Source organism: Palaemon carinicauda, chromosome 16, assembly GCF_036898095.1.
Source record: "Palaemon carinicauda isolate YSFRI2023 chromosome 16, ASM3689809v2, whole genome shotgun sequence".
Classification (NCBI taxonomy): domain Eukaryota; kingdom Metazoa; phylum Arthropoda; class Malacostraca; order Decapoda; family Palaemonidae; genus Palaemon; species Palaemon carinicauda.
In genome coordinates, this window is record NC_090740.1 from 71,766,061 (window position 1) to 71,778,575 (window position 12,515).

General features: G+C 43.2%; 1 protein-coding gene across 1 annotated transcript in view; it reads right to left on the minus strand.

The window, feature by feature from the left end:
- pch2 (pachytene checkpoint 2 protein) overlaps positions 1-12,515 on the minus strand; it is a 150,681-nt gene that overhangs the window by 12,452 nt on the left and 125,714 nt on the right. Inside the window, exon 7 of the mRNA XM_068389899.1 lies at positions 7,832-7,985. Coding sequence (XP_068246000.1) covers positions 7,832-7,985 — 154 coding nt within the window. The remainder of the gene's footprint in view (positions 1-7,831; positions 7,986-12,515) is intronic.

A 12,515-nucleotide genomic window follows, 5' to 3' on the forward strand; every position in this document is an offset into this window, starting at 1 on the left:
TTGGCAACCTTTAGTCACTCACTATAAGACAATTTTATCTTTTCTATCCCTTTTAAATATATTTTACGTGCCTTCCATCATAACCCCATTATGCTTGGAATCACTAGCACTACCCTTCTAAGGATCCATGATTAACTTACAGTACAAAAATAATCCCTAAAAATACGGCATAAAGTAAAGCATGCATATGATCACAGCACAGGCAAAAATGACAAATTGGGAAGTAATTAATTTTTTTTATTTTTCCTAACCATACAAACTTGAGCTCTTTACTATGGAAATATTGTTCTGGCACAGCTGGAAATTAGCCATAAATTTTTTACGTTAGGTAAATACCCCGCTGCTAGTTAATGAGGGGAGTAGACCAACCACTCTGCTCACACTCTGAGCTAGTCTGTTCATCCACTTCTGATTGCAAGCAGGACTTTGTAGGGAGATAGGTGATGGGAGGCCAAGTAGGAATAAAGAGCTCAGGTTTGTATGGTAGGAAAAATACAAATTACTTCCAAATTTGTCATTTGTTTCTACACAAATGCAAACCATTCACTCTTTACAATGAAGACTCACCCTTAGATGGGTGGAAGTCCAAAAACCCAACTGGCTAGGAACTTGACCTAGGGTACAACACTGAGCTAATACGAGCTTGAGAGGGGTACCCTTGTCACCTTCTGAACTCTAGGTATGTAAAGTACAATTGTCGATGGGCTCAGCACTATGACTTGGACAAGTAAAGTTATTGGAAAGTGTAACAATACTTTTACTAATCCTAAACATTGTCCGTCTCCCCCTCGCACTGAGGAACAGGGACATAAATAATATTTAACATATTTCAGGCTGCACAAGGAAAATGGGCATTACCTGCAGTTGGAAGAAGGACGAAAAGGCCAGTCATTCTGTCCACTCATCCCAGACTAACACCAGGTAATGTCTGCGACTTGTCCTATAAGGACACTGAGGTGGCTTACAACCCTGATTGTGCTGACACCAAAAGACCTATTGAAAATGTATCCAGGCTTCTGTGAGTTACGTCTTGCAGGTAGTGGTCCAAAGGTGTTTTGACGCTTCTAGACACCCGCTTATAGTATCTGCACCATAGATTAGTTTCTTTTAAAAACTGAGAACTAACGGCCCCAACATCGTGAGGTCTGGGTCTGCAATCTCTTGGGGGCAAGTCAGGATTCAACGCTCATTCAATGACCAGGCTAATCTAAGCTAAGATCATGTTTTTAGTAACTCTCCGTGTCCCTGCCCATGCTTACAAATAGCTGTTTTATGTGCTGGCGAGCTCAGAAGTTTATTTGAGATAGCATCTCAGCATTCTCACAGGACATGGTAACAATTGATCAGGATCATCAGTTACATGACAGAGACTCAAAATCCGGAAGGTCCCAAATCTAGGGTCCACTGGGTCTTAGCAATTAATTCAGGTACGAAGTTGAGCATTAACTGCCCCATCCCATTGAATGGACTATGTCATAGGAAAGACCATAAAATTCACTGACCTGTTAGGCCAAAACCAATGAGAGGGGGTAAACTGTCTTAAAGGTTAAGTCACAATCTGAGGACTGACACACCAGTTTGTAAGACTCTCCTTTCAGGGATTGTAGTACACTCACTATTGTCCAAGGTGGTGGTCTAAAATACCGACTGAGGGTATGTAAGCTTAAAACTTGGTATGAGGAGAGACAATTCCTGTTGAGGAGGAAATGTTGACTCCATTCAGATTAAAAACAGGCTCAAGGATGAGCAGTAGCCTTTCACCACCAAAACCAAGCAGTTTTCCTCCCTGAGGTACAGTAAGAATTCCACGACACCAATCGCAGAAGATAGTCCACTTCACCTGGTAGACGGCAATAGATGACTTACAGAGGTATCCAGACATTCTTTTTGCCACTGCTTGCAAAAAGCCTCTCTGCAAGAGCATATGCTGAATTACCTCCGGGTGTGATGTCATAGGAAAGTGACTGCCTCGTGGTATATTGCTGCGTGACCTTGTTTCAGGAGGTTGGGAAGGAGATGAGGTTCTCTCGGTACCTATGAGTAGAATTACTATTATTACTATTACTACTAGCTAAGCTACAACCCTAGGTGGAAAAGCATGATGCTATAAGCCCAGGGGCTCCAACAGGGAAAAGTAGCCCAGTGAGGGAAGGAAACAAGGAAAAAGAAAATATCTTAGGAACACCACCACCAAAATAAATATTTCCTATATAAACTATAAAAACTTTAACAAAACAAGAGGAAGAGAAATAAGACAGAATAGTGTGCCCGAGTGTACCCTCAAGCAAGAAAACTCTAACCCAAGAGTGGTAAACCATGGTACAGAGGCTATAGCAATACCCAAGACTAGAGAACAATGGTTTGATTTTGGAGTGTCCTTCTCCTAGAATAGCTGCTTACCATAGCTAAAGAGTCTCTTCTACCCTTACCAAGAGGAAAGTAGCCACTGAACAGTTACAGTGCAGTAGTTAACCCCTTGGATGAAAAGGAATTATTTGGTAATGTCAGTGTTGTCAGGTGTATGAGGACAGATGAGAATTTGTAAGGAATAGGCCAGACTATTTGGCATATGTGTAGGCAAAGGAAAAATGAACCGTAACCAGACAGAAGGGTGCATGTAGTACTGTCTGGCCAGTCAAAGGACCTCATAACTCTCTAGAAGGTCAAGTACCATTCTGCTTGCATGCCCCTACCATGTTGATAGGTCTCATCATCAGAGACAGAAAGGGGGAGAAAGCGTAGACGTCTAGGTTGTCCTATGTATGTTGAAAGGCTTCTTGTAGAGCTGCCGGGAGATTTGGTACTGGCGAGTAGTACACTCGAAGTTTCCGGTTCAGAGACGTCGCAAACAGATCTATCATCAGCGAATCCCACAAAGTTGACACTTTGTTGGCTATCTGGGGAACCAAAGACCACTTGGAGCTTACTATCTGAATCTTCCTGCTAAGTTTGTTGGCAAGGATGTTTTTCTTGCCTGGAATGAAACAAGCTGACAGGGCAATCAAGTTGTCTTCCATCCATCTTAGGATTTCCACAGTCAGATGGCATAGCTGCTGTGAAAAAGTACCTCTTTGCAAGATTAGATAAGCCACTACCATCGTGATGTCGCTCAGTAACACCATGGAGTGTCCTGTTGAAAGTGCTTGAGGGCCATAAACACTGCCCTCATTTCAAGGAGATTTATGTAACACTGCTGATCGGAATTGGACTACAATCTGGAGGTCTTATAGAGCAACAGGTGAGCCTTTCACCCTCCTTTTGATGTACAGTGAACCCTCGCTACTTCGCGGTTCGACCATCGCGGATTCACCACTTCGCGGATTTTTTCCATAACCCATATATATACAGTAATATATATATATATATATATGTATGCATGTATTTATGTATATATATAGGTATGTATATGTGTATACATATAAATATATATATATATATACACACACACACACATATATATATATATATATATATATATATATATATATATATATATATATATATATATATATATATATATATATATATATAAATATATATATATATATATATATATATATATATATATATATATATATATCTATATATCTAAAGTAGGAAGATGTGATGTAGTTCTAAGGGAAAAGTATGGGAAATATGTCTGGGTAATAAGCAAAGCTCTACCTCCAGTTTGTTTCTACATTATGATCAGAGATAAATGTAAACAAAACATTGGTTGCCATTTTTTATCGTGCTTTTTAGCATGTTTAGGAAATGCATGATATAAAATAACCTTTAATATTTGTGCCTGTTTTAGTTTAGGGTACTGTAGTACATGCATTAAGTGTTCTGTACATTAAAGGGTAGTTTGTTAACAGTACTACGTACAAGGGAAGGTTTTAAAAGTCTGAATATACATGTTGAATAAATAGGTAAATATGGTGTCACTACTTCGCGGATTTTCACCTATCGCGGCCGCGACTGGAACCTATCTACCGCGATAAACGAGGGTTCACTGATCTATGAAGAGCATCAAATATGGAGGAGGAGAGAGATCTACTCCTGAGTAGGATGGTGTCATCTACCTACCAACCCAGGTCTCTCTTCTGCTCTAAAGCTACCAGGACTCAGTGTCAGGAGGACCCCTGTGCAGAGACCAATGGGTTTTCAGTTGCCACTGGAGAGAACGAGTGTGGAGACAGCCGTTGGGGACCAGACGTTCCAAGGAAGTCAGGTGCCTAACAAGCATAGCCACAGGTGTGCTTGTAGCGAATCTCACTTAAAGAAGAGACATGCCATTCCCTTTACTCTCTCTACTCTGTTTCAGGAAGGAAAGACCTTGCATAATTATGTGTTTCTATTTACATCCTGAAATAAACCAGGTTTTGAGATGGTTGCAGAGAGGACTTCTCATGATTTATCCAAAACGATAAAAGCCTGTCTCAGTGTAGGAGAACTGTCTCTACCTAGTCTGCTTGAATCAGCCAGTTGTCTAAGTAGTGCAACAGATAAAACGCCGTTGGCATGAGCCCCGGTTGAAACTAGAGTAAACACTCGTGAACACTTGAGGTGCTGTTGACAGGCCGAAACACATGACCTTGAATGGGTATATCTTCTCATAAAGGATTAATCTTAGGTACTTCCTTGATGATGGGTGGATTGGGATCTAGAGTATAGATCTTGAGATCCAGTGATCCAGTCTGACTTACCGCATCTTCCTTCTCCATCTTGAATGGGTTTGCGAAGAGGTCGATGACTGGTCTCCAGACGCTTTCTCTTCAAGAAAGAGTTGACTGTAGAAGCCTGAGTCTGGGGATGAGTCTAAGACCTTCTCCAACATGGTTTAGACTTCCTCCTGAAGGTTGAGGTCCTTCGCTGACCCAAGGAACACGACGTCACAGGATGAAAAGTCAATGGGGGGAGAGAGATAATGCGTGAAACGTGGTACCCCGTGTGGAGGACAGGAGACTGTCCAAGGTTTGGCCCTGTAGAACTCCCACCTCTGCTGACTGTGCTTCAGACACCCTCCCACCGGTGGACAGGCAGGAAGAATTCAGTTCCCCTCTGTCCCTAGCAGCTTTGCCATGAGAGGGCTGCTTAGAGACTTGCTTCTTAGTGGTGGACTACTTAAAAGCTGCTGACCTTTTCGTATGTCCTTATCGGTTGACGTGGGATGATCTCAGTGCGGAAGAATAAGGACGAGATGTTAGTACCCTATTGAGGAGGGAGTCATGATTTGCCTTCCTCATGCACTCCGCCACTGCATTGATGTCTGCCGAGTTAAACAAGGACAAAACCTCCACTGAAGAGTTACGTACCTTGAGTATTTCTCTCTTCGGTACCTGCCTGTGGCATTTTGAGGTGACAGACTCATGTCTACTCAAAATCCAGTTTGTCTACTAGTTGGCTAGGTTACAGGCAAGGACTTCGACAGCCCTCACTCTGGAAAGCAAGGTACTCATTGCCTTCTGCTTATCTGGGTTTTCCAAATCCTCATTGGTAATACGAATGCCTACCAAGCCCGACCCGTAGTTGATCCATGAAGCGGCTTGCAAAGAAGCCTTTGCTACTTACTCCATGTTTGCAGACTCTGCCGCCGAGAAAAGAACTGATTTTGCTGCCAATTTATCAAGAGTGATATAGTTTATCAGAGCCAGAATTGCCAGTTCTAAGAGCAAAGGAGAAAGATCATCGTCCAAGCTCTCCAAAATCTTGTAATACTGTATTTCCTCTGTCGAACAAACGGAGGAGGAGGAAATATATTAAATGATTGTCCTGCTCAAAGAGAGTTTGATGTCCCATCTACTTTGGAAAATTTTCTTCCTGGCTCCTTTCCCCATCCTAGACCAGGGTAACTCAATCCTAATCTTGCCAGTTCTGGGGGCCTGACAGGAGTCACGGACTATCTTTTCCCTCGGGGAAGAATAGGAAGGATTGCTCAGATTGTTGATTTTCCTTATGCAACCTAAGATCTGCATGAAGGAATGGTCTGGCTCTCTTTGCTCTGCGTCCGTAGCCTTAGGGCTAGCAGCCATTGGCAGCACTCCATCACAATGGTCTGAGATGTCATCTTGCGATTCATCCAAATGTGAACTCACACCCATAGGAGCCTGGGCTGAGTCAGGCTCATCAATTGGATCCTTGCATGGGCCTGAGACCTAGAGGGAAGGTTCTGTGCCACCTGTAACACCGAGGCTGAAACCAAACTAAAAATGCCTTTCCGTTGACCTAAACCCGCAAGATCTTTTGAGGTCCAGTTCTTTGGAAGGGTCTTCCAATCCTTCCCTTCCATGGGCTTGGCTGAGGAGGAGGCAAGAAGAGATGGACCCTTCTTCCAAGGGACTTCCAAGGGTCGCGAGGCCTGGGAGGAGCCGGCTGATTCGGTTGCCACATATTCTACCGGGGACAGCCAGCAACTGTCTATGAATGAGGTCTCCAAGCAAACCCCTACTGGTCTTTGGGTGATGGGTATCACCTTGGAGAGGAGGCATCTCTTGCTTGTGAGCTCTTCTCTTAGTTGGTTTAATTGGGATAATACCAAGCTTTTCCCAAATAAAATCTTGCCAGTACTCCGATCCTGAGATCCACAGGTAGACCAGAGCTCCCAGGTGAACCCAACACCACAAGAGTGATACGGATTGGCCTAGCCATGTCCTGGGATTGTAGAACTGGAATTTGCTCGCTAACTGTCTGTTTCACCGCGTGAATGAGCTCTTTCAATCTTTAAAGCATGGCATGTCCTTCGCGAATGAAGGAACTGCCGCAGGAACTCCAATGGGAATGCATTCATCAACGCTCCGATGACAAGCAGATACTTTTCTTGGCAAGTGAATCGAAGTATGTGCGCGCTACTGGAGTAACACGCAGACCTTCGTCAGCGGGAGGAGCTCACCCGCCCATCTAGCCAGCACTGATGCACAAGACTCTCTTGCCCAACTAGGGCCTGTTCATCTGCAAGCCATAGTATTGTGGACAGTGGTGCGAACACTCGTCAGGGAACCTGCAGGAGGTTGATGAGGTGCCTTACTCACCTACTTGATGAGGTGCGTTCTCGGATAGAAACGAGCATGGCAGAGGGAGCTTGTCTTTGAACACACGCTGCCATCGTGCACAAAAGTCAAACCAAACTGGCTCTATTCCATTGGGAGTAGAGACCTGGGGCAATAACCCCAAAGGGTCATGTCTCATGAGACTCGTTGTGCCCTGGGGCATGATGACGAAAGGCAGCAACTGCAAGCAGTCAACAGGCATCACCATCTGAGTGGTCCGAAGAACTGGAGAAGCACAGTTAAGTCTAATGCTTGCTTACGAGAAACTCAAGGGGGAGACCACTCAAGAGAAGATGCCCTTTCGTATTGGCAATTAGGGCGATCTTCCCTGTAGGTGGAGGAGCAGCAAATACGTATTTCTCCTTCTGAGGGAACTCAGCATGCTGAGCAAGCTCAGGTGGCATGCTTACACTAGGGAGACCTCAAGCCTGGCCGGGACTTCGAGGAGACCCTGCCAAGCAACTCCTCAGGATAAAAGTGGATAAACAGACTAGCAGGGTGAGTGAGAGGAGTGGTTGGTCTACTCCAAGCTAACTAGCGGTGGGTTGTTTACCTTGCATAGAAAGTTTGTTTTCTAGCCATACCACAACAATTTGTAGAAACAAATGTAAATGGTATCAACTTTGTTTTAAGTGAAAATCAGTAACAACATTGCAGCATGGCATAATGTTGAATGTAATGATGTTTACTTGACTGAAATTTACTCAATAGAAGTGAAATAAAGGCAAATTAGATTTTATCAAAAGGTCAATCAACTATATGCATGAATTTAATAGATTTATACTTGATATCTCTACACTTACCCTTTCAAGTTCTCCTATACACGAGTGGTAAATCTGGTAAATAGCAGCATGTGATGGTGGTCCAATATACTGTTTAATATCAGCTCTGTCAACAAAGGCTAAGTCAACTGATGTTGATAAATTAGAAGTGGTCAGAATAAGGACATTGGGGAACCTGAAATAAAGAAAATAATGCAACTAAACACAGTTCATGCCATAAACTGCCCTAACTCTCTCATAAAATCTTTTTAACAACCATATATTTATGAATAAAAAATGACAGTACAACTTCTACTGTACGTTATTGTAATCCCTTCATTATTAACAACTTTACCTGAGAATTAGCTTGAAAAAAGTGTTTTGTCAATATATAAATTAATCACAAAAGACATTATGGTATGCAAAAATTAGTGTGAAGAAACAAACGTAAACTACTCACTACAGTATTAGTATGGTACTGCATTTGTTTCAAACAGAAATATTTAGACAAAAAATAAAAAATAAATAAAAACAATTAAAATGAGCTTCGGAAGATGCCATCGATCACAAAAGCTTTTGAAAGGACACACAAAATACAATTAAGCATTTGATATATTTACTAAAATGACCTTGTATATAACTTATTTAATCAAAATGTAAACAAAACTGATTTTTTCCTAAGCAGATGACATTCCCCTTCAAAAAGAACAAATACCTATTACTGTACCATACCTTTGAAAAATGCTTAAATCAAATAAATTTAAAGTATGCCTTTCTCCTAAAAGTTTTTATTTTAGATAATAAAAATGGAATTTTTATTATAAAAAGAAATTTTATTGCATACTTACCGAACAATTATACAGTTGTAGGTTCCCTACGAATGGCAGACAATAGATTCAAAACTACCGCGGTGGCGCCGCCATCGCTGATGTAGGTGACATCATCTCCCTCCACTCGAGGGAGCTACAGGTACAACTTTCCAGGTAACATCAATTTGTTCTGCCCAGCATTCCACCTGTGGGGAGGAGCGAGGGCTTTGATTCATAATTGTTCGGTAAGTATGCAATAAAATTTCATTTTATAATAAAAATTCAATTTTTATTGCAGTGGCTTACCAAAAAATTATACTGCTGATTACCCATTGCAAGGATGGGGGGCTGTGGATGTAAGTTTTACTTCAAGAATAACGTATGATTCTTGAAAATAAAGTATACCCAAAAGCACTGTTAGTGCCTGTTGTACCTTATCTTGTAAGAGAGCTACTGCAGGAGAATACTGCCTCTGGTCGGTGCTCATCTTACATAGTAGAAGGCTTGGAATATGACCAATGGGTGCCTCTACATGGAGTGGAAGATCCTTGTAGTCATTCACCGCTGACTCAACGAAGATACAAGAAAAATATTGCCCTTGCCCTGGGTTAAGACCAAAAATAACCAGCATGAAAAAACTGTCACCTACACCGAAATAAAAACCTTTACCCACAAAAACTAACACTAAAATGATTGGTGAGTACTCCAGGTACATTGTACCCCCAGACTTCCTTTTAACTCATCAACCTTGGTACAAGGCGAAACATAGGCTAACAGAGGGAGCAACCCCCTATGTCGTTCCTCCAAACACCATGCCAGCTACCGAAAGTGGACCGAGACACTTACAATCTTCAAACACTATCTCGATTTCTTTCAAATAATGCGTAGCAAACACATTTTTAGACCTCCAAAAGGTATTTTGCAGGTTAGCGGATAGCGACAAGTTGTGTCGAAAAGCGAGAGAAGTCACTACCGCTCGAACTTCGTGCGCTTTCACTCTCATTAAAGGAAACACTGCTTCGTTGGCTTGAGAATGTGATTCTACAATTAACTCTCTCAGAAAACTCTGTTCTGCGGAGGTAATATTTTAATGCACGCACGGGACATGTCGTTCTTCTTCTTCCTGGCCTATCAAGTCTGTCAGGTTTTTGAGAACAAAGTTTCATGGCCACGGATTAGAAAAGTTGCGCGAATAATGTACATGCGACGAATCGCAACATTATTTTCGAAAGAATTTGGATCGTTGACTAACTGTAATATTTTCTTGAATGAGAGCGAACATGTTCTCAAACAAAATATACTGTACAGTTAGAGACAATTATTCCCCCCTTGGTTTAATCCTCTTTATGTGAGGGGCTAACCAGTGTTCATTACACAGAAACGGATGTCTGGTTACCTGTGGGCGGAGTTTGAAACGTTTGTGAACGTAATGAAAAGTTGCCCACGCTGTTGCTATCGTTCTTTCAACGTCAGCTAGCAACGTTCATTCGGGACTACTTGTTCGAAACAATAACCCTGTAAGGATACAATAAAAGGTCTCGGAAGCCTATCGTGTAAAAGGCAAGTCGTTATACCCAGGGTACAATGACGGGGGAGGTTGCCTCCATCAAACGGTAGAACTGAGTTTAAGACAATAACCTCGCGGTTTTGTCTTGTCTAGAGCGCATGCTCCAGGACGGCCTACAGCCTTCATGAAGTTTAAACAACACCCATTGAAGTACTGTAAAAACTTCTCAGGAATGTCTCCCGAAAAGGATGAAGTCTCGTATGTGGGAGTTTGCTTCAAGAATGCCAGACATAATTGCCATCGACCGCTTACCCGAAGGGGTTGCCATCGAACGCTTTCTCGCTAGTGAGAAAAATACCATCTAAATCAGGCAAGGCCTGCCAAGGAAATGAACTGGAATGTAAAGAATTTTTTATTCCTCGCTCATTTCCGTCTGCTAACCAAACCACTCGAAGTGGGAAGGTGGAGGAAAGATGACGGTGGTTTGTTAAAAAACAAAAGGATCGGTGCTGGCGAAACCAGACTAGCTGATATAGTAATCAGCTGGGAGTGTAGGGTGACGTAACAAATCACACCTTGGGAAGACCCATCCCGTGGGGGGGGGGGGGGGGTCGACCATCGAGTTTTCAGAAAACTCTGGATCGCGAAAACCGAGAGATTCAGATGAGAACCTAGGGGTTCAGAATCTATTTGTGAATACCTTCCTCACGACCTTACGGGATGTTGTGCCGAGAACCCACAGGCACTCTGTCGCTGATTCCCGACGGAATTTTCAGGAATTGTGTTACGTGGCCAGGACCCAAAGGAACTGGGTCATAGTTACCTGTAGCGATTCATAAACCCTTAGGCAGCAGGCATCCCTCTGTCGTCAGAGTAAAACTCTTGATGACGATGGGCATGCGCGTACAATTCACGGGACGAGAGTTCAAAAACTCTGTCATGAGAGTAAAACCCTTGTGCACTCATGAACACTTCGCGCAACGAGAGTTAAAAAAAACTCTGTCATAAGAGTTTTTTGCGCACTTCAACTGATTGCGTGTGCCTAGTTGTTCGTGCATACCAAGTTGGTCGTGCGCGCCACATAAATTCCATAGTCTAGGCAGACCTTCGCAACGAGAGTCCATTCTAACGGCAGTACTTGAAGAAGGCAACTTAGTCCGTCCGCCAACACGTTCATTTTCCCTTGAACAAATCGAGGGATCAGCGTAACCTGACCAGGAGGTGTAACCACTTTCCCAGAGGAGTCAATGCTCGCTTAAATACTTGCGGTGCTGTCGAGAGGTCGAAGCAAAGAGCTCGAAACTGGTAGGTCTTGCCCATGAACATAAACCGAAAGTATTTCCAAGAGTCCTGGTGAATTAGAATGTGGAACATTGGATAGAGGCGGAAGGTCTTTGAAAGGAATGGAGTAACCGAACCGGAGAACTTGGGTCACCCAGGGCTCTGCCTCTCTGTGACTCCATTCCCCTCAAAAAAGGCTCAATCTGCCCCCTATCGGAGCATTAAGGATTGAAAAATCACTTGGATAATTTCGTGTCGGGTTTGGTCGAGGACTTGGTTGGGTGTCGTAATTCGATCGAGGCCTGACGAACGGTCTAGCCCTACCCCCTCGAAAGGGTTTCTTCTGCAAGGGTGATTCCGAGGCGGTAGTCGTCACAGTCGAGGGTTTAACCCGCTTGGAAGACTGGGCAAGCAAGTCATTAGTAGACTTCTTTTCCAGCGCGGACAGAATCTTGGCCACTATTTCTTCGGGAAACAGATGATCCTTGTCGAGAGGAGAAAACAAAGGTGCGGACTTCTGAGGCGCAGCGACTCCTTTCGAAACAAAAGACCACCAGAGCTGTCTTTTCTTGAGAGTCCCAAATGCAAAGAGAGAGGCCAGCTCATCGCAACCATCCCGAACTGATTTGTCGGCACATGACAAAACCCCAAGCCAGTCCGATGCCAGGTCTTCCTGAAGAGTAAGGCAATCCTCTATTTTTGTAGCGGGGGCTCCGATCGTCCAGTCCAAGAAACTCATAATATCTCAAATCTTGAAAATATTGTTTACCAAATGGTCCAACTCGGGAGATGTAAAGAATATTTTAGCTGCTGCAAACGTGGACCTTCTAGTTGCATCCACCAAGCCAGAGAAGTCCCCCTGGGAGGAGGCAAAAACTCCCATAGAGGGGGCTTCTCCGGTTACGTAGAACCTATACCTCTTCTTAATAAGCTTCGATGGAAGATAGGCGAAAGTTGCTTTCCAGAGTTCTCTCTTGACCTTCAACCAATCTTCTATATCACGAAGCGAATGTTTAGCAGCCTTGGAAAGAACGAGCTTCGGGAGAAAACGATCGAAATTCTTCCTTCTCATCAGGAAGATGGAAGCAGGCAACCTGAGAGCAGCTGCTACGAAGTAATCTGGGTACAT